Source organism: Balaenoptera borealis, assembly GCF_965194805.1.
Source record: "Balaenoptera borealis genome assembly, chromosome: 20".
NCBI classification, from domain to species: Eukaryota; Metazoa; Chordata; class Mammalia; order Artiodactyla; family Balaenopteridae; genus Balaenoptera; species Balaenoptera borealis.
The window spans coordinates 8,770,175-8,791,464 of NC_138879.1; the positions used below are offsets into that span (position 1 = coordinate 8,770,175).

Here is a 21,290-nt window from a genome sequence, read left to right on the forward strand (position 1 = left end):
CTGGTGGTCCAGTGGCTAAGGCTCTGCGCTCCCATTGCAGGGGGCCTGGGTTCGATCCCTGGTCAGGGAACTAGATCCCACATGCAGCAACTAAAGATTCTGCATGCTGCAACAAAGATCCTGTGTGCCGCAACTAAGACGCAGCGCGGCCAAATAAATAAATATTTTTAAAAAGCCAACAACAAATGTCATTAAAAAAAAAAGTTGATAAAGTATAGCGAGCACCTGTATACATTTCACCCAGGTAAATTAACACATTTGCTTTATCTCGCTTTTTCACACACACACACCATTTTTTTTTTTTTTCAGAACCATTTGAAAGTAAGCTGCGTATTAACACTCTTGCCCTAAATACTGAAGAATAGACGTTCTCTTACATAACTGTCATCATTATCACACCTGAGAAATTTGACATTGATAGAATAATATTATTTAATATGTAGTACATAGAGCTATTTTTATTCCAATCCAGGAACCAGGACAGCACTGCATTCCATAGTCCTGTCTCTTCAGTTGTCTTTATTCTAGACACTTCCCTGCTTTCTTTGTTCATCTTTCAAGACATGGACAGGTTTTCTTTTTTAAGAGTCCGGGCTGGTTATTTTGTAGAATATTCCATAATTTGGATTTGTCTGATTGCTCCTCATGATTAGCTTTAGTTTGCCATTTGCGTCATGAGGACTTTGTGGGTTTGTGTGTCCTTCCATTGCAACCATTGGATTGTCAGATTGTCCCAAGTTCAATCGTTTGGTTAAGGTGATGTCTACTAGATCTTTCCATTATAGAGGTACCATTGTGCCTTTGTCACTAATGATTGGCAGGACGATAATTTGAGACTGTGGTATCTTCCAACAACTACCTTTCTGTAGCAACCTTTGATGATCCTTGCCTGAATCAGTTATTATAAATTGATGGTTGCAGAATGATGATTTTTCTAATTCTGTCATTCCTTCTATGACTATTAGGTGATCTTTTTCTGTAAAATTTCCTCCCCTGCCCATTTTTCTTGAGTATCAATATATGATTTATAAAGCTTTACCACCTTTTTTCTTTCTGGTGCTCAAATTATCCCGGGATTGGCAAGTGGAACCCCTTCAGGCTGGTTCCCCATCAGTCACTGAGCACTTCCTTGATTTCTGGTAAGAAATACTTCAGACTAACCTTGACCTTTCCTTGCTCCAGACTTGTGATCAGCCATTTCTCCAAGGAGCACAGCTTCCTTTTTAGTAGGGAATGGTATTTAGGAAAGAAGATCTGGATGCCAAGTTTGCTCATTGCAACTGAGGTGTCATCACTTCTAGGCCCTTCCTATGGATAGAGCTAGAACATATATTAATGTTTTTCATAAAATCAGAATGCTGCTATTTTTCAGAGGCTTCAGAAACTTTATAGGTTGTAGTTCATGCTGAAAAACTAGGGTACTGGTATCCTAAGCAGTTTCAGAGACTAAAGTTTTGTCAACTTCTTGCAGTCTTCCTTTTCCTTAACCCTCTAGAAAGTTAGGGTTTTCTATGCTAACTGTACACAGGACTCATTAACCTCACATATCTCTGAAAGATAGGCCAGGGTAAGTGAGCACAGAAGCAAAAAGCTGAATTCATTGGTTTATTTAGGAAGCTTTTATTCCGTATTTCAAAAAATGTTTATTGAACAGTGACTCTCTTCTTACTAGGCATTGAGTAAGGTCCTTGTTCTCCTGGATAATCAAAGAGAAAAAGGACTTGGTCTCTGCCCTGTGGCTGAGTGTCACCCTGCATCTGGTGGCAGGGTGACGGATGTGGAGGGAGGAGGGTAGAACCACTTTCCACAACGGCAGAGCTTTGGAGAGGAACATACCGATTCCTGTGTTAGTGGCTCGTTAACCTGGATACCTCAAATGCCATTTGGTTGGGGCATACCGAGGTACAAATGAATGTCTCTGCAAATATGAGTCTACGTGGAGGGATAATTTTACAGGGAATGGAAAGTTTTTACTATGTTTTAAATTCAGGGCTAGCTTGTGTGGGTAATGCCTTATGCTGACCACTCTATTTCAAGAATTTAAAGATGTGGGTATTTTGAAAATGATACATAATAGGTACTTAAATAGGAGAGATCCGAGCCTAGGTTGTTTCTTGCTAAGTACTTACTCTACCTTTTATGTAACTTAAAAAGAATTGTTTTGTTTGAAGCCCTTGTATTCTCAATTTCTTGATATGTCATAGTGCTGGAATGGACAAAGCCAGTTTTTTTTTTTTAATGTAGTAAAATTTAAAAGTCAGTTTAGACAGTGTCAGTGTGTAGAACAAATGATAGCAATTTTTTTTTCTAGAATTGTTTGTGTGTGCAGTACTTAATATTAACAAATTTTAGGGCCTCATGGAGGCCTAAATTATCTATGTTACGATCTCAGCAGCTGAATAAACTTCTTAAATGTTGTTTATTATAATATGCATTAAGAGAATTACCGTGTGATTTATCATCCCATGGTAGCAGTCATGGAATTCAGAATATATTTGAATGGCGGGGAGTACATAAGTATGAAGAATATATTTTCAACTCCCAAAGTAAAAACATTTAAAAAGCAAATGTAATCGGTCACCGTGTGGGTTTTGCCTCCCTTCCTGACCATCTGGTCACATGGTGGCGTTCCCTCCTTCCCTGCAGAAGAGGGCGGGGCTTTCTGTTGGTCCTGGTCTCCCCCCCAACCCCCGTCGTGCTCTCGGGGCCTGGCTACGTGGCTGGTGCTGAGCAGGGATGTTCCTTGTCACGGCGTCACTGCAGGCCCCCGTTTCCCTCCTCTGCCGGCTGTGGTTCTGTGCTCACACCCCGAGGTATCCTCGAAGTCGCGCTCCTGGGTTCTCTTTCCTGGAAGTGCTCTCCCCTCATCACTGACTATGAACAGCCCTTTCCATGCTTTGAGGCCCGGTGTAAATGCCTCCTCTCCCTGGAAGCCTTCCAAAGCCTCTGTCTCTCTGTTCCTCTAAGCTGTGTGTTTTCTTCTCCTTAAGCCCTTACAGCACTTGCTTATTCTTAGGACACTCTTGTGTATTTCCCTGACACCGTTTCCCGAACTGTCCGCTTCCTCTTCCCCTCCCTCCCATGTTGCCTAGCTTGGTACAGTATAAATATATAGACAGCAGGCGGGCAGCATACATTTTTGAGATTGGGGTAACTTTATAATGTTATGGAGAGAAGATGAGATACCAGAAAACTGAGGATTACTTGGAATGAAATGGTCGTGAACATCCTGGGTGGAGGAATTGCTAGGTCACTCTGGTGTTTTACGGGGTCTTCTGTGACCGCTCGTGTGATGAGTATACTTACATTCAAATGGTCGAGCCTGTTGAAGGGGAACGTCAGGGAACTTCTCCATGAAGGCCAACTTTTTTAGTATGATGGTGCTCTGAAACTACTTGCACCTTGTTAGAAGTGCAGTCAGAGCAATCGGTGCCATTTCCACACTTTCATTACTCTTTCAACACCGTAAGTTTCTTCCTTAAATCTGTGCTTGGTTGTCATTAATTTAAGATGGGGTGTCTCAATTCCCTTTGCCCCCGTTTGTACTCCCGCCTAAGAGGGGAGTGGCGTCTGTCAGTCTAACACGACAGCATCTCACGGTACCGTCCCTTATTATAGGGGGAGCAGAACTGCGAGGCAAGCCCTGGGCTTCCTTTTTCAGGTTTCTTCTTACAGCCGGACACTTTGTCATCCCATGCCCTATGGTTTCCTGCTTTTGCACACCTGTGATCCTTTGGATGGCTTAGGTTTGAGTGTGAATCCAACAGTATCTTTAGTTCAGTAATCTTCACAGATTGCTACAGAGCAAACTAAATCTGGTGCCTAAGTACATTTTCTGAAAGTTTGGACGAATTATGTAGCAAGTCTTTTTCTTTCTTTTTTCTAAATTAAGTTTTTTCATTTTGAGATAATGGTAGACTCATAGTATATTAATAACATGTTATTCCCAAGGAATATTATGGAGCGATTCCATGTGCTCTCTACCCATCTTCCCCAAATGGTAACATCCAGGGAAACTGTTGTACATCATCACAACCAGGATATTGACATGATGCAGTCAAGGCACATAACATCTCCCAAGTGTCCCCGTCTTGTTGCCCTATTGTAGTCACACCCACTCCCCTCCCACCCCCCACCCTTCTTTAACCCCTGGCAACCACTCATCTGTTTTCCATTTCTATAATTTTGTGATTTCAAGAATGTTACAGAAATGTTTAAGTTCATGATCCACTTTGATATAATTTTTATGTAAGGTGTGGGGTTATGTTGAGGGGTCGAGGTCTTTTTTTTTTGCCTATGGGTGTGTAATTTCTCCAGTAATATGTGTGAAAAGGCCATCCTTCTTCCATTGAATTGCTTTTGCAGCTTTGTTAAAAAAAAAAGTCAGTTGGACATGTTTGTGTGGGTCAGCTTGTGGCTCTCTGCTCTGTCCGTTGACCTGTGCGTCTTTCCCTCCACCCGTGCACAAAGCCTGGACTCCTGTAGCCGTGTAGTAAGCTTTCATACCGAGGAGAGGGATGCCTCCCAATGTGGTCTTCTTTTTCAAAATTGTTTTGGCTATTTTCGTTCTTTCTCCTTTCCATATAAATTTTAAAATCTTGTCTGTAAGCTACAGAAGAAAATCATGCTGTGATTTTGATAGGAATTATGTTAAAACTCTGTATCCATGTGGGGAAAATTGACATCTTTACTATATTGAGTCTCCCAGTCCATTAACGTTGAATGTCTTTTTCTTTTTAAAATAATGAAAGCTTAAGGTGTAAAGATGAAGATAGCTGTGATGTAACATGTTGCCATGTATTAAGAGATGATTTTATTCCAGGGAGACTGTCAATGACAGACTGCCAGGTTGCATCTTTGTTCAATTCCTTTCTTAAAAATTTTATTCATAGGCCTATGAAAGGAGGTTCCCTACGTGTCCTTTGATTCCAATGTTTGTGGACAGTGACACTGTGAATGAATTCAGGAGTGAAGATGGGGCTATTCATGTTGTAGAAAGGCGCTGCAAGCTGGATATAGATGCCCCTAGACTGCTGAAGAAGGTAACACCTTAAAAAGCAGTCCCCCCAAAACCAAGATGAATTTATGCTTCTAGCTGCTGTTGCTCTTGGGTGTTATTAACCCATCTTCTTTCTGTTTCTGTTTTAAAGATTGCAGGAGTCGATTATGTTTATTTTATCCAGAAAAACTCACTGAACTCTCGGGAACGTACTTTGCACATTGAGGCCCGTAATGAAACGTTTTCTAACCGCGTCATCATCAACGAGCACTGCTGCTACAGCGTGAGTAACCCGGCGCTCGGGCAGAGGCGCGGAGCGTGCTGGCGCGGAGCTTCTGAGAGTTGTTGGGCCGCTGCTTGAAGCAGTGCGCGAGGGCTGCCTTTGTCTGAGAGGGCAGCTCTGCATCACGTAAAGCCCCTGGCTTCTGATGAGCGGAGCGGCAGCGCGGCAGGTGTGGTGGTGTCGCACTTCAGGCGGCCGAGTGATGGCCTGATTTCTTCTTTAATACTGATATGCCACGTCTTTTCTGGCCGCTCTAACACTTTAGAAATGTGTATTGAGGGACCCAGGCTACCGTGTCCCCCGAAGATTGGAGCCGAGTGTGTTTATCTGCCCCCCGTCTTCACTGCTCACCACCCTGTTTCAAGAACTTCTCTGACCAGATTATTGGAAAAACCTAATAGGTCTCTCCGCTTCCACCCTTACTTTCCTACAATGTATCCTCGACACTGAATCCAAAGTGATCCATTTAAAGTATGTCAGATCATGTCATGCTTTCTTTGGGCTCAAACCCCTGCAGTGTCTCTGCATTTCACTCAGAGGAAAAGCCCGGAGGCGTGGCAGTGGCTTACGAGGCCCTGTTTTCTCTTAATCTCTCCTCTGCTGTCCTGCCTGCCTTGGGCACAGCCTGCCCGCTGTCTCGCTGTCTGTGATCGTGTAGGCGAACTCCCCGAAGGACCTCTGCTCCTTCTGCCCCCAGACCTCCGCTTGCCTCCCGTCCTTACCTCCTCCAGGCTTCGCCCAGATCGCGCCTTCTCGATGAGGCCAGCCCTGAGCGCCCTGTTCAGCTCTGTAACCTGCCCTCCGCTCCTTTTAACCCTGCGCCAACTCTCCTTTTTTCCATAGTGCTTGTCTTCCAACAGTGATATAATTTCTTGCCTGTTATGTTTATGGCCAGTTGTCAGTCTCCTCCTGCTAGACTGTAAGCTTCACAAGGCAGGGATCTTGGTTTTGTTCACGATGGAGAACATGGCTTGATAAATATGGTGAATGAATGAATAAATGAATGACTGAACCAAGAATGAAAATGAAGCTCTCCTTTTAATAGTCATTTTTAGACAATTTTAGAAACATTATTTGAGCCTTTTCATGATTTTGAACCTCTCTGTGTAATTTTTCCATCCGCTGTTTTCATGATAATACCATCGTTAGTAAAATAAGTGTTTTTCCTGGGTACCAGTTGACGGAGGAGCAAATGATATTCTCACTTGTCAGTATAATCAGTGGGAATACTTTCTCTTTTACCTGCAGGTTCACCCTGAAAATGAAGATTGGACCTGTTTTGAACAGTCTGCAAGTTTAGATATTAAATCTTTCTTTGGTTTTGAAAGTACAGTGGAAAAAATTGCAATGAAACAGTATACCAGCAACATTAAAAAAGTGAGTCTGTCTTGGGATTTTAAGGAAGGGGGTGGGCGGGAGTCTCTTCGGGAGGCTGGGGATGGGTTAGTCAGGGCTCCCGGGGGTGGAAGGGGTGGGCGGGGCTGCAGGTGACGCTGGTCGCTGGGGGACGGAGGAGGAGGGGTCTGCGGGCGCTGGCCTGGCGCCCCCTGTCCGGACTTTCTGGGAAAGGTGAGCGCTGCAGTCAGGCCAGGTAGCAGCCCCCAGCAGCCCCGGTGCCGGCAGGGCCCTGCTGGTGAAGGCGCTGCTGCCCTGAAGAGGCACTTCACGGGGTCTGTCGGGTCCCAGGCGCTGAGAGGTGAGGTCCTCTTCCTTGGACGACTTCCCTTCCTTCTCGATTTTATGCTGCTGCTCATGATTGTGGCAGTTGGGTTGCGAAATGTATCCGTATGGGATTAGGAGTGCTTTCTGAAGGCTTGTTTTAAATGATACTGGAAAGCATTTGGATTGAGACACAAAGCACATGTTGAGTACCAGTGTGGTAAATCAGTGCCTTTAACTAGTTATATAAAAAAATTCCATCTTAGATATGATTTGCTAGACCTTTAGAGAAGAGGAAGTAAGATTATGAAAAAAAAAAAAAAACAAACCCACAAAGGCATTTGGCTTTTCTTTTTCCTGTTTATGTAACTCAGTTTTTATCACGGTTTTAAAAACCCGTGAGGGATGAATAATTTGAAAGCTCAGTATATACTAACTTTAAAACCGGTTTTGCTTCAAAGGGAAAAGAGATCATTGAGTATTACCTTCGTCAGCTAGAAGAAGAAGGCATCACGTTTGTGCCCCGCTGGACTCCACCTTCCCTTGCACCCGCTTCAGAGATGTCCTCATCCTGCAAGAAACCAGCAGCGCCGTTGGCTGTAGTGGTCCCCGACCCTGCGCTAAAGGAAGGGCTGAGCAGCGAGCCCCTCAGCACTCCGAGCGGGGCGCCCGAGCCCGCCGTGGGGACCCCTGACGGTGGGTCTGAGAGAGGCTTCGCTCTGAGAGCAAGACTCCAGGCTTACCTCGAGCCATTGCCTCTCGGGACACTTAGAGGTCACACGAGCAGGAAATTGATCTCGTTACTGTCCCCTTTCCTCTGGCTTATACAACACATTGATTTTATTTTTCTCTTAGAATGAAGAAACTTCCTTCTAAGAAAAAAATAAGTTTTTCTTATTTTTATGAGTTTTTAAGAAATGGGCAGGAAGGGGCGTATCAAGTTATTCTTTTATTGAGACCAGGAGATGTTTTTCATTTTAGTTGAAGGTATCTTCAGGGAATTGTAAGGTAGGAACTGATCTTTTTAACACAATTATATCATCACCAAACACATTTTAGGCTTACTAGATTCAAGGCACCGTTCTGAGCACTTTATGAATGTTCACGCATTTCATAATCGTTCCTTTTAGGTAGGAAATGCTTACCGTCCTCATGTTATACGTGAGTTAACTAAGGCTCAGTGGCAGGCTCCACCATGCTCTGCCGCCTTTCTTGTGCGTTATGCCCGTGCGCGCGTGCACACATACGCGCACACGCCCCTTTTTAATTTCTCAACCTTGTGCCCATGGTAAAATAAGAAAATACAAGAAAATTCTGCCCTCATAAGTTTTGTTGAATTATTGGCATTTATCTTTCATACGTTCTTCTCTGTGGCTCAACTGTGCCCTTGGTTACTTTTCAACAGGTGGCAGGTGGCAGGTATTTTAGTTGGTTTGGCAATATGTTTTATTTTTCACTTTGGGAATTTTTCTTTGCTATGCTTAATTTGAAATCTCATTCTTCCAGTTTATGTTACCTTATGAGGACGATTTCTCGTGTTCTTGAACGTACAAAATAGGTCTAGATCCACTTGTTTGTTTTATTTCATAGTTTTATATGATGTGCGTCCTCCTTATGTAACTTTGAATTAAATATCATTAAATATCTGTTAACACCCGTCATTCTGTCATGAATAGAGTTGATAGTTTGCAAACAGAGGTGATCTGGTGGCAGTTGGGGGATGTAAAGGAATCGGCACGTTTCTGTGTGGCTCCGGCAGTGATTGGGCTTAAAGACTGTCATTGGGGGTCTCTAGGGTGGCTGGTTAGAGTCTCCCGTCCCTGTGGTCCAGTCACCTCTGAGGCTCCGGGACCACACAGGAACGTCACCAAGCAGGAGGACTTTGGAAGCCTTCGAGCTCCAGTGTTCTTTGTTGTAAATGATGTCCTGAAATTTATATTCCAGACAAACTAGACGCAGACTACATCAAGAGATACCTGGGTGACCTGACTCCGCTGCAGGAGAGCTGCCTGATCCGGCTTCGCCAGTGGCTCCAGGAGACCCACAAGGGCAAAGTGAGAATTCGCACTCGTGTGCAGGGCCGCTGTCGTGAAACCTCGGAGCCCTGGTCCTGTCCATAGTGACTGGGAGTAAATGTGCCCGATTGCCATAGCTGGGAATGTCCCTTCCAGTCTAAAAGTCATTGAATCCGTATCCCTGGGTGTGGCATCCGAGTCCTTCGTGGCAAGTTATGATGCCCTACTGTGTATAATTAGCTGCACTTTTGTAGATGTTACAGAGAGTGGACTTGCTGAAAAACAATTGTATGTCAAGTTGCAAAGCAATACTGTATTCCAAGTATTCATACATTTTAATTTTCAGAAGGTTTGGAAGTGGTTCACAGGTTATTCAGAGGTTAGAACTGCTTGGGCTTTGATTTTGAGGTTTTTGGTGAGCAGCCTCATAAGGAGTTAGGTTTTTGTGATCCTCCAACTGATGGCGACTAGTGTGGAGCAGAGGCAGATTTGTGTGTCAGGTAGTTACTCACTTGCTGGCTTGCTCTCTAAGTCTGTCAGTCTTGGTCACTAGCGCCCAACATCTGAGGACCGTTTGTATTAGTTATCGAGAACACAACCCCTGTGGTAAGAGCTGCCATTTGTTGTGTGCTGACCGTGCACTAGACTCTGTTTTAAGATCTTAATTAGATCCTCCCAGCAGCCCTATGAGGTGGTGCTATTTTTATCACCCCTGTGGTACACACGGAGAAGTTCAGTCACTTGCCCAGGGCCTGACGTCTAGTGAGTGGTGGGCTGGGGTTTGAAGCCAGGCCTTTTGGTTCTGGAACCGACACTCCTAGCCACTTCCTTGTAACGGTGGTCCTTTCTGAGAGAAGGTGATGCCATCTCAGTGCTTTATTTTCCCAGGAGTGGGGTAGTTAGGGGGTGCCAACCACACGCCCCCTCATCTGTGCGCCAGCAGCATGCGGCAGTGAGTGCGTGGCCGGGGTCAAGGGCAGCCAGTCCACGGGAGACCCACACACAGCCTTGGCCTTGTGTTTTACTCAGGGAAGCCGACCTGTCAAACTTGTCGATTGCCAGGAGCGGAACCTGGAGAAGGTTCCTGTGTGTCAGGACACCAGCACCACTACCAAAACCAGCAACACTGTTTTGTATTCTGGGTTTTTATTCACGTGTAATATATACACAGAAAAACGCACAGATCATAATAACTCGTAGGTTAGCTCAGTGAATTGAAGCATCTGGTGTTTAAGAAATTACTTATACCTTCACTCTACTTTGCTGAAACTATAATGGGAGTAGCATGAAGATTATTCAGACTAATCATGCTGATTTTCTAAAGCATTAAGGAATGTGTTTCTGGTAATGGCTAATTTTACATAGTGCGATAGTGCAGCTCGCTGTTGATAAGAAGTGAGACTTTCAGAGTCTTATTCCGTTGGTAACTTGGTTTTTCCCCTTAGCAGCTTTTAACATTGCTTAGAAACATCACTTTCTCTCAACAGATCCCGAAAGATGAGCATATTCTCCGGTTCTTGCGCGCCCGGGACTTCAACATAGACAAAGCCAGAGAGACCATGTGTCAGTCCCTGACCTGGCGGAAGCAGCACCAGGTGGACTACATCCTCGACACCTGGCAGCCCCCCCAGGTCCTTCAGGACTACTACGCGGGGGGCTGGCACCATCACGACAAAGGTAGCCGGGGACTTGGCGTCAGGACCCGCGTAGAGACAGGCGGGCCCCTGGGCGCGCTGTCCCGCCCTCCCCCGGCTTGAGCAAGTGGAGGCCCGGTTCGTCACCGCCCCCTGGGGAACGCCCCGTAGAGCGGAGGGAAGGGCCTGAGGCTGCTGCTAGCTCACCCCTCTCGCTGCCCTCGGGCAGCTGGCTCCACTGCGTTCCTTAGTTGCGTGGAGTTTGCCTTTATTTAAAACACTCTGAAGGCAGAGGTTTTTCAGGAGCACAGTGCTGGTGAAGGTACTTTCCAGTGACTTAACCCCTGCAGTATCTGTAAAAACGTGGAGCCAGGTTTTGTACATCAGAATTTCAGCTCTACCTGGAGAGTGAACGAAACTTAAACCACGAACAGTGATCCCTAAAATGAACGATTAGGTGTGCGTGGTGGGTTGGTCGGATTACCCGACCACGGCGCCCTGCGGGACAGCCTGCACCGTCGAAAGGCGTGCCCGGTGCTTCCTGACTTGACTTGGTGGCGGGTGGAGTCGGGTCACGGCTGAGCCCGGTGATGGCCGCGGTGTGGGCGGTAGAGCCGGGTGGAGGACAGAGCTCCGCTGGGCCCCCCTCGCTCCGTGCAGAGCGTCTCCGGGGCCCTGCTGATAGGCTGCTCCGTCAGCTGGCTTGGGTGGGGCAGGGTTGCGGGGCCCTGTGGGCACCACAGAAGGCAGCTGCTGCTTCTCAGCGGGAGAGCGCTTGAAGCTCCTTTGGAACCTCGGTGAGCCTGCCTCCCTGTCAGGGCCTCAGAGCTGTGTCCCCAGCCTCACGTCAGCGATGGCACTCACAACGCCTGTCCTTCCCCTGCAGACGGGCGGCCCCTCTACGTGCTCCGGCTGGGCCAGATGGACACCAAAGGCTTGGTGAGAGCCCTCGGCGAGGAGGCCCTGCTGAGATACGTGAGTGCTCCCGGCGGAGGACACCAGGCTCCGCTGTGGCTTCGCTTTCTTCCTCTGCCCGCGGGGGCGGGAGAGGACAGCTGTCCTGTTGCAACAGCATGTTTTACTTTCATAATTAGAAAGGAAGATCTATTAAAATATTTCAAAAACTTCAAAAGAGGGCACAAAAATTATAAAAGTGTTTTTCACGGTGGGGCAGCATGAACAAAAAACTCAGTAGAGCCACTTGAGAGGATACGGGGGAGCTGGTTCTGAGTCGCCTTCTCCTTTCTCTCCCATGCTGACTCGGGCCCCGCCCTCCCACCCTCGCGCTCTCTTTAAGATGCCTCTCAGATCGGACCCCTTAACAGTACCCTCTCCTCTGGCACGTCCACGTCCAGGCTCTTAGCGTCTTTCATCAGGGCTACAAATGTCTCCTTCCCTGTCTCCCTGACCCCTTCCAGGGCCGCTTCCACCGCGTGGGCAGCTATGAAGAGAAGAATATTGTCCTTAAATTAGAAACAAACAAGCAAAAACTTTAAAAGGCATATCTATAATCCATTATCCCAAAATATCCACTGTTGGCATTCTGTTGCCTGTTCTGTTAGCGCCCGCCACTGTGCGTGTGCTTACGTGGGCGTACGCATGCATCCACACGTACACACGTGTGTGCACACAGATACGGGTGGACTACATCTGTCCGGGAAGGGCTTGTTACTCCAGATTGAAGGGTTCCCTTCAGCTGGACTTCAAGTCAGTTCTCACACTGCCCTTTCTCTTGGCTGGTACGTGTGGCATCACAGTGTCCCCACTTGACGGACACTTACGTCCGACACTTCCGGACGTGCCTGCTCTGGAGATAGGTCAGCAGTTTGTGCCCTCCCTGCCCACCTGGAGGCTCCTGTCGTCTCACTGGGGAGCTGTTCCCTTTGCCACACAGGACAGCGCTCATTCTCTTTGAAAGAGATGTTCTTCGTCCGTGCTGTGTTTTGTGTGTATGAGTGTGTCAAGATTTAAATACATGACTGGGTTTACACACCTGCCTAAAACACGCCGTGTTATTGTCAGTCGCATAGTTTTGATGCAGTCGTGGTAGCTTCTTAGACTCATCATGGAATCTTTATGACCCTTTTGTACGTAGGTTCTCTCCATAAATGAAGAAGGGCTAAGACGGTGTGAAGAAAATACAAAAGTCTTCGGCCGGCCTATCAGGTACCTGTGTGGTGCTGTTTGTCCTGCTAGCTTGTTGAGAATATGAGTTAAGTATTTCTAGTTGATTTTTAGAACCAAAATCTGGTTTGATTTTTTAGGACCAAGTTGAAATAGTTTACTGTTTACCATAATGCCCTAGGAGGCAGATTAGAGAGAAATATGTAGAGCATGTAATATAGTCAGTTGTGAGGGACCATTGCTGGAGTTTGGTGTTTCTGCCCCCAGGCATTGCCATCCCCTCGGTCTGAGTGGATTGGCGTGTCTGAGGTCTGCATGGTCCTTGGGAGCCCAGAGTCACAGGTGGTTGGTTTTTGCTCCTTTTTTTTTTGGTGGTGGGGAGATGGGACAGAAAAAAATTAGTCTGTGCTATTAAACCAAACTTCTAGCTATGGTAAACTCTTTTGAAAATGTGCAGTGGTTCAGACGTTGGCATAGAGAAGGGTATAGATGGTTAACTAGCACATAAGTTCCAGGAGGGCAGGGACTTTGAGGGCTTTTGCTCACTGCTGTATTCTCAGCTCCTGCCACAGTGCTTGACTCAGTAATGTTTGTCAAAGACTAGGTCATCGCCGTTCAGTCACACCACGTATTTAAATGCCACACACACACCCCGCTGGGTCAGTAGAGGGGGCTCAGCAGGTCAAGGGCAGCACATGGCCTCCTTCGCTGGATTGCTGAGTGCGTCAGACTGAAGCTTTGAGTCACGGTCCCTTACTTAGCTCTTGGTGGCTTTGAAGTTTCAGGGGTTAGTCCTACTACACCCATCCCATGTCTTGATACAAGCAGATATAAATAGCGTTCATTACACTGTGATTTTTAAAACCTGGTGTATCTTTGGAAATGGATACAAATGACCGTATATAACATCGAAAAGAAAAGCAAGTCGCTCTGGGCCGCGGTTTGCCGAGTGTGCCGTGTACTGAACGGAGCTCATCTCACCTGCAGTTCGTGGACCTGCCTGGTGGACCTGGAAGGGCTGAACATGCGCCACCTGTGGAGGCCGGGCGTGAAGGCCCTGCTGCGCACCATCGAGGTGGTGGAGGCCAATTACCCCGAGACGCTGGGCCGCCTCCTGATCCTGCGTGCCCCCAGGGTGTTTCCTGTCCTCTGGACTCTGGTGCGTTTCCCTGCCCTTCTGCGTAACTGGTAGCCGCTTGGAAGGTGCACACACGTGCGTTCATGTATGTGTACGCGTCTGTGACTCGAAGTCATAAAGCAAAATAAGCACGGAGACATCAACGTTTCTCAGATTATTTAAGGAAAGAAAGAACTCCCGAGGGTCCTAATGTCACGCACTTGGACTTTACAGAAAAAGCGTATCAAACTTGAATCCGCCCCCCTGTAATATCACCGTGTAATTTTAATCTTTGAAATACAGACAGCAAAGGAAATATGACTGCATGGCTTTTTCTAATTATTTATAGGTTAGTCCATTCATTGATGACAACACCAGAAGGAAATTCCTTATTTATGCAGGAAATGACTACCAGGGTCCTGGAGGCCTGCTGGATTACATCGATAAGGAGATTATTCCAGATTTCCTGAGTGGAGAGTGCATGGTATGTATCTAGGAAAGCATCTGCACGTTTGGCTGCTTACGAGGGTAGCAGAGGTGGATGTTGGTTTGCACAGAGGATTTTCAGAACTTTTAGTTTGGATTATTTGATTGTCTTTCAGTTTTGTTTTGGCTGACATCTCTCTGATACTGGGTGAAACTAAACAGAACCATTTAGGTAATTTTTGATAACACACATTCTTCATTGTTAAATACTAATGAGAATTTGTTTTAGAATCGGTGTAATTGCAGCTTGCTTTATTCACTCAGCTTTGTGTGAATCAGATTCTTTAATCGTTTTAGAGGAGCTGTGCATTTTTTTAAAACATTAAAAAATCAAATTGATTCTCAAAAAGATTTCCCCCTTGACAATAAATCAGGATAACATTTTAAAAGGGATAGTTTAGGGAACTAGTTCTCTTGTATGTGATGTGGGGTTTTAAATACATTGAGTTGCTAGGTTATCAGGCAGGTGGCTCCACTTCTTTACCCTGTACTGGGGCGAGGGAGTCAGAGAAGTTTAGTTCCTTGAGGACCGTACAGCCTCGGGGGCACAACGGCCTGACGGGGTGGGGGGTGAAGGAAACAGAAGCATGGGCCACGCATCTTGGCGACGTGACAGGTGACGGGCGCCAGCAGAGAATAATGGTTCTTCTCAGAGAAGGGACTTCCATCATCCTTCATAGTAAATAAGGTTAGCCGTTGAGATGTTGAGATGTGGCCTCCCTGGCTGACTCATGTATTTAGCTAATGATTGGGCGCTCGGGGGAACCTCTCTGGATTGTTCGAGGAATTTAACCGGCACTTGAATCAGCTCTCAGGCCTTCAGTCCTGCTCCAAGGAATCACAGTGCAGGACAAAGGAGCAAGTGAGTTAGAGGACCTTCACTCACCCAGCGCCCGTGAGATTAAAGCGCGAGGTCAGATCTGTAGAAACCCAGAGACGTCGATTATATCAGAGCACGACCCGGTGAGGTCGCTCCCTCCAGCTACGACGAAAGCACCTGGGCTGGAGCAGAAGCAGACCCGACTCCCCCATGAGGTGTTCAGGATGCGAAGAGTCCCGTAATTAGCAGAGATCTCTCCACTCTCTGCTCTTCCGTGCCGCCGTCGGGCTGGCATTGAAGAGACAGTGCTCACGTCTGCCTGCCGCCGTCTAACGGGACCTCGGTGCTGTGGCGTGTTTGCATCCCGCTGCGCTGCACGCTGTCGGCGGCTGTGTTTCTTTCCTGTGTGGTCGCCTCCCAGGGCTGATAATGTAGGCAGTGCTTGGATTTTATGAGCTCGAGTGTTACGTCATTATATCCAGGTCAGTTAGGAAATTTATGAAATGTGCAAATTCTAATTAGCCTGTTTCAAGCAGATTCAGAAGTTGCTGCTCTTTATTAATTTTTGGCTGGCGTCATGGACTGATCATTTGATCTGGCTTAGACACGAAGCTTCCTTTATAGATTATATATCTTGACTGTAATTGTATATAGTAAGAATAGTGCCTGTAGCTGCGGAGAATAAAACTCTTTTCTTAACAGAATGTTTTCTTCTGCAGCTCAATATACGTACTTAACTATTCTTATATAAACCAGCTTCAGTAGTTGGATCCAGGCCCTCATACGCACTAGTGTGAATTCTGTGGCAAATCAGCTTCAACTTGTTCTCATTTATTTAAAGCTAGACACATGTATTTAAGTGGTTTTCCACAATTATTTTGCTAAGTAGTGCAGAGTGTTTTGCGACATGGCAGGTGTTGTCCATTTCCTAAGCGGCTCCGAGGAGTCGCGTGTGTCAGGACGTGGCGCTGCCAGCGTTTGGTTCTCAAAGGAGCGGCCTGCGTTGGCTCAGCTCGCACGACTGTGTTTCCATTTCCAGTGTGAAGTGCCGGAGGGGGGCCTGGTGCCCAAGTCCCTGTACAGGACCGCGGAGGAGCTGGAGAACGAAGACCTCAAGCTCTGGACCGAAACCATCTACCAGTCTGCGAGCGTTTTCAAAGGGGCCCCGCACGAGGTAGGTGCCAGGACGAAGCCACGGGGGCCGGGCCCCCCCTTCCCACCGAGGTTCTTCTGTGGGTCTCCCCAGTGGAGTGTCGTTCAGGAGAATCAGATGCTTCTCTCTGGTCTTGGTCTTTAGGTTTGTGTTGACACTTGATCTGCAGTTTAGGTAGATGTCGACACAGGAGAGCAGGCCTCTCTCAGAGGGGAAAGTGGCTGCCCTTGGTCAGGGCGCCCGGAAGGAGAGTGGGCAGCTCGCCGTCCAGCTCACCCGAGAGCCTGGACACACAGGGGCGCGTAGCAGGTCTCCCCGTGGGAAGATGTGTCACTCTTCAGTTTAATGTATTCAGTGATCAGGACCAGTCGCATCTTCTGTTTTTTCTTGACTGGATTTGGTTATTTGTTACTTTTAAGGAATTTGCCCATTTTTATAAATGTGATGGAGTGAGGAGAAACTAGCACATGTGTTTTCTCTCCTTGCTGTCACGTGGTGGTGCAGAAGCAAGAGTGTGCCTGTGTTTTCACACGCGTGTGTGCTGTGGCGTCATGAGGGACTCAGCACTGACTGGCCCTTCCTGGACTTCGGGCTGAGGTTTGTGGCTCAGGATCGCGGGAGGGGTGGCACCTGGCACGGAGAGGCCGCTCAGCAGGCTGCTGGCTGGGCGGACAGTGGTGGCCGGGAGCTGACGCCGTACTGCTTCCCCCACCCTCCTGGCCGGAGTGTGTCCCACACGGCCCCCCCGTGCCTTGTGGGGCAAGTGGACATGGGGCTGTGGTTTGAACGAGCAAAAGAGACAGGTTTGGTGTGCCTTATTCACAGCCTCTGTAGGGGGAAGTCGACTGTGTCTTGAGGATTATTCGTATTAGTTTTTTATTTGGAGGCCGGCAGGCACGAGGAGGCCAAGTTCTTTCCTTAGGTCGTGGTTGCTCTCATCCAGGGTAGAGAACTCAGTGGTGTGATGTGTTCTTGTGAGTCACAGGGTATCTGTGCAAGTGTTTCTACATCAAAACTGAAAACTTCAGTTCTGCTTTGGGGGTTCAGTAAAGCACAAATCGAGGACGGCGGTCTCCTAAAATGAGGACTGAATTCCTCGTCCCCGCTGTGAATGCAGGAGCGAGAGTGCCGGTCCGCAGAGGGGTTGACGTCCAAGGGAGCTCTGCCCTCAGAGCCACTTTGGTGTCGTTGGTGCCACCGCTGTGCTTAGACACAGCTCTTGTGCTTATGGAATCCGCTCTTTAGGGAAATTCTGTGTGGGTCTGTCGGCGGTGAGAAGTGGCCGTGGTGGAACCAAAAGGGCTGCTCGACGAGAAGCAAAGCGCTAACACGCCTCTCGGAAGGCTCAGCGGGCAGGCTTCCAGGGCAGGGTGGGGCGCGGGGCCTGGCTTCTGCTGGAATTTTTTAGTGAATACATAACTTTTTACAGCTGGTTTTAATTCTCACATCCCTCCCACAGTAATCTTTTGAAACTATAACTTTGATCATTCCCTGTGGGGAAGCTGTATGGGCACCGCATGAAATTCAGCTTTTAGGCTGGCACTCGACACCCGGGGCCTTTCCCCACTCCCGGGCCACGTGGCGCCCTCTTCCCACCCAGCCCAGTGGCCACGGGCAGAGGCCCCTCAGCCTGCGCTCGCGTCCACCCGCCCTCCCCGCTTGGATGCTTCCTTCCCGTCCCTCCTGGGCTCTTCTGCGACCTTCCCTGTGCCCTTCAGCCCCGAGCAACCCACGGAACCACTTCTGTGGTGTCTAGCGTTATTTCTGTTTTGTACTACGACACTTTTTACAGCCAGGACTGGGTGTCTTAAAGCCCTCAGGGAATTGAGGGGAAGCTTGGACCATAGGTGTAGCTGACAGAGCACAGAGCTTGGCCCTGACGCGTAGCAGGAGCAGTTGGGTGAAAGAATGAAAAGAGCGAGCAGAGGCCTGGAAGGTGGAGTGCGGAGTCTGAGTGAGGAGGCCCGGCCGTGCGTACCCCCCTAGCTAGGGGAAAGCCGCTGGGGGGACCTGCTGCCACGGCGTCAGCTCAGAGGCCCGTGGTCATTTTGGTGGGTTGATGCAACCTCTTTTTCCAGATTCTCATTCAGATTGTGGATGCCTCTTCGGTGATCACTTGGGATTTTGATGTGTGCAAAGGGGACATCGTCTTTAACATCTATCACTCCAAGAGGTCGCCGCAGCCACCCAAAAAGGACTCCCTGGGGGCGCACAGCATCACTTCCCCAGGAGGGAACAACGTGCAGCTGATAGACAGAATCTGGCAGCTGGGCCGTGACTACAGCATGGTGGAGTCACCTCTGATCTGCAAAGAAGGGGAAAGTGTGCAGGTAAGGTCTCCTGGGAGTCCCCACAGCTTGGCTCTTCTGTCTGGAGAAGGAAGTGTCGCTTCGGCCCCGTCCTGCGTCTGTAGACAGGCAGTTCAGTGTGTCCTCTGAGTTACGGTCAGAGTCACTCAAGAAACTGAGTGAATCCCAGAAGAACCTAGAGCTCAGCAGAATCCATTACTTGTATCTGAAGTCATGAATTATTTCTGGAAGTATTTTCACAAAAGCGACATGGAAGAAAGGAAAAGGCATTCGGTGCACGTACAAAGCTGGGATTGAGAAGGCTTCTGCTAAAACGGCCTTTGACCTGGCGGCGTTCTTCTCTTCAAGGAAAATCACCCCGAATAGAAGTGAGAGAAACAAGTAATTAGGGAACTATTAAGTCTCATTACTAAGCATCCTAATTTATTTTAAATGCTCCGTCAGCTCATTTAAAATTTTGGCTAGTTATTCTGAGTGCCTGAGCTCAGAATGGTAGCTCTCGGGTGCTTCTGGCCTTCATAATAGATGCATAATTTTGCTGTCTTTACGGTTTTCAGGGATAAGCCTGTCAGTGTTTTGGTGGTCTTAGAAACAGAGTAAAAGAGAGTATTTTATTCAGTTTTTAAAATAATGAACATTTTAATCTGTATCACAGTCTTTAGTTCCAGAATTAAGGGAGAAAGTAGTTTTCACAGACTGGCATTCTACTTTAGATTGCCATCCTTTTAACCCAGAATACACCGGTAAGGTCATTGGAAGCACATCAGAGAGAGCATTGCCTGGTCCAAGTGGCCTTTTTTGACCCCAGGCCCTCAAGGGTGAGCAGAGGACCCCCGGGCGCTCCCACCCTGCGGGCGCCTGCTTCCTCCTCCCGAGGCCGAGTCCTGGGGGCGGACAGCCTCTGAGGGTCCCTCCCGTGGCTTCCCCAGCGCCTGGCGGAGGCCTCGCTGCAGGGCCGACACCCGGGAGGCAGCGTGGGATGGACCCCGATTGTGAATCGGGGCAGCCGGTCCTCCCCCCGTCCAGATGGTCAGTAATCGGTGTTGGATCCGAGTGGACCCTGTCTCCTGGCGTTTGTCAGACCCGTTGTGGGAGGGCACGGGAAGCAGGTCCTCAGCTGGCACCGCCTGACTCGTTGCAGGGCTCCCACGTGACACGGTGGCCGGGCTTCTACATCCTGCAGTGGAAGTTCCACAGCATGCCGGCCTGTGCCGCCACCAGCCTGCCCCGCGTGGACGACGTGCTGGCCTCCCTGCAGGTCTCGTCCCACAAGTGCAAAGTGATGTACTACACCGAAGTGATCGGGTCCGAGGACTTCCGGTGCGTGAGGCCGGGGTCCAGGCCGGGGCGGCCTCCGGGCCACCCGTCGCTGGCAGTTCACGGCGTTATCAGTGTGGGAGGGCGGTGGGGGGCTGTGTTCCCCTGGGCCCCGCGCGGCCGTCCCGGCTCTGGGGGGGCGCTGCGGGGAGCGGGGTGGGATCGGCCAGGAAGGCGGTGGGCGGCCGCGGTGGGGTCCTCACGCCTCCCCCGCCCCGTGCTTCTTGCAGAGGCTCCATGACCAGCCTGGAGTCCAGCCACAGCGGGTTCTCCCAGCTCAGCGCCGCCACCACCTCGTCCAGCCAGTCCCACTCCAGCTCCATGATCTCCAGGTAGTGCCCAGTGCGCAGAGGGGACGGCCCGCCGCCTCGGACCGCCGCCCGCCCGCCCGCCCGCCCAGCAGCCACGTTGTGCGGACTCCTCTGGCCCTCTAGGTAGCACGTAGCTCTCCAGGTGGTAAACGTAGGCACTGATCGCGAAACGATCTCGACTGGTAGTTTTAACTCTAACTCAATAGCCATAGATTTTGTATACAGTGTGCACAAAATCCAACCAGAGCACAAGGGCTCTCTCTGCAAAGAAAAGTAGTTTATATACCAATTAAGAGGTTGACTTTGTCTCAAATGTTGATGCAAAAAATGTTTCCAAGCACCTCCACACCATCCCTTAGTGGATGAACTCCCCACCGCCCGTCAGAGGTGACCCACCTTCCTCCGCGGAGCAGAAGCTGCCAACCCGTCCCCCGCCCTGCATCCGGCCCTCGCCTCCTCCCCGCCGGTCGCCGACGCGGTCCGGGGATTCAGTGGCTGCCCGCTAGGCTCCTCTCTTCTGAGCAGACACCGCTTCATCAGAAGGGCTCAGAGGGGCCTGTGGGCACCCCGGCCCGGCTCCGGGGCCAGACGGACCCACTGTTGTAAAGTGGGTCTGGCGGGTCAGGGGCTCTCGCGGACTCCCCACAATGCCAGGAAGAACACCGCCATCATTAAACATTATTTTCTCTTTCCTCCTTTCAAACCTTTTGGTACTTTGAGAGCAGGCTTCCTCTGTCCATGAACTTGGGCCGACGGCGTCCTCTCCCTTTTCCTCCCGGTGTGTTGCTCTTCCTACCTGCACGCGTTAGTTCCGAACTCATTCTAGATTGGCCTCCCCTGGGCCCCTCACAGCTTGGTAGCGTCAGAGCCCAAATGGTTCTTCTAGTCACTAGGAGGGTATTGCAGAGACAGTGAGTCCCATCTGCCGTTTTGAAACTGTCCTGTGTTCACTGTGTGGCCATGTCGGGACGGCGTGTGGCCTGGGGGAGCCCTGCTTCTTTGTGACAGGGAACTGTGGGCGTGTGTGTGCCTGTAAGCATGTGTCTTGGGGTGGGTGTGTGTC

General features: G+C 49.0%; 1 protein-coding gene across 3 annotated transcripts in view; it reads left to right on the forward strand.

Annotated features, from left to right (window-relative positions):
- The window catches only part of SEC14L1 (SEC14 like lipid binding 1), a 51,150-nt gene extending 30,231 nt beyond the window's left edge, over positions 1 to 20,919 (forward strand). For all 3 annotated transcript variants that reach the window (XM_082371170.1, XM_082371169.1, XM_082371171.1), the window contains 14 exons: positions 4,893 to 5,042; positions 5,151 to 5,282; positions 6,531 to 6,659; positions 7,403 to 7,637; positions 8,886 to 8,995; positions 10,444 to 10,633; positions 11,477 to 11,565; positions 12,686 to 12,756; positions 13,702 to 13,873; positions 14,181 to 14,315; positions 16,177 to 16,311; positions 18,369 to 18,620; positions 19,741 to 19,919; positions 20,147 to 20,919. In XM_082371170.1, coding sequence (XP_082227296.1) covers positions 4,893 to 5,042; positions 5,151 to 5,282; positions 6,531 to 6,659; positions 7,403 to 7,637; positions 8,886 to 8,995; positions 10,444 to 10,633; positions 11,477 to 11,565; positions 12,686 to 12,756; positions 13,702 to 13,873; positions 14,181 to 14,315; positions 16,177 to 16,311; positions 18,369 to 18,620; positions 19,741 to 19,919; positions 20,147 to 20,252 — 2,085 coding nt within the window. In that variant the 3' untranslated portion in view covers positions 20,253 to 20,919. The remainder of the gene's footprint in view (positions 1 to 4,892; positions 5,043 to 5,150; positions 5,283 to 6,530; positions 6,660 to 7,402; positions 7,638 to 8,885; positions 8,996 to 10,443; positions 10,634 to 11,476; positions 11,566 to 12,685; positions 12,757 to 13,701; positions 13,874 to 14,180; positions 14,316 to 16,176; positions 16,312 to 18,368; positions 18,621 to 19,740; positions 19,920 to 20,146) is intronic.
- The last annotated feature ends 371 nt before the right edge of the window (positions 20,920 to 21,290 follow it).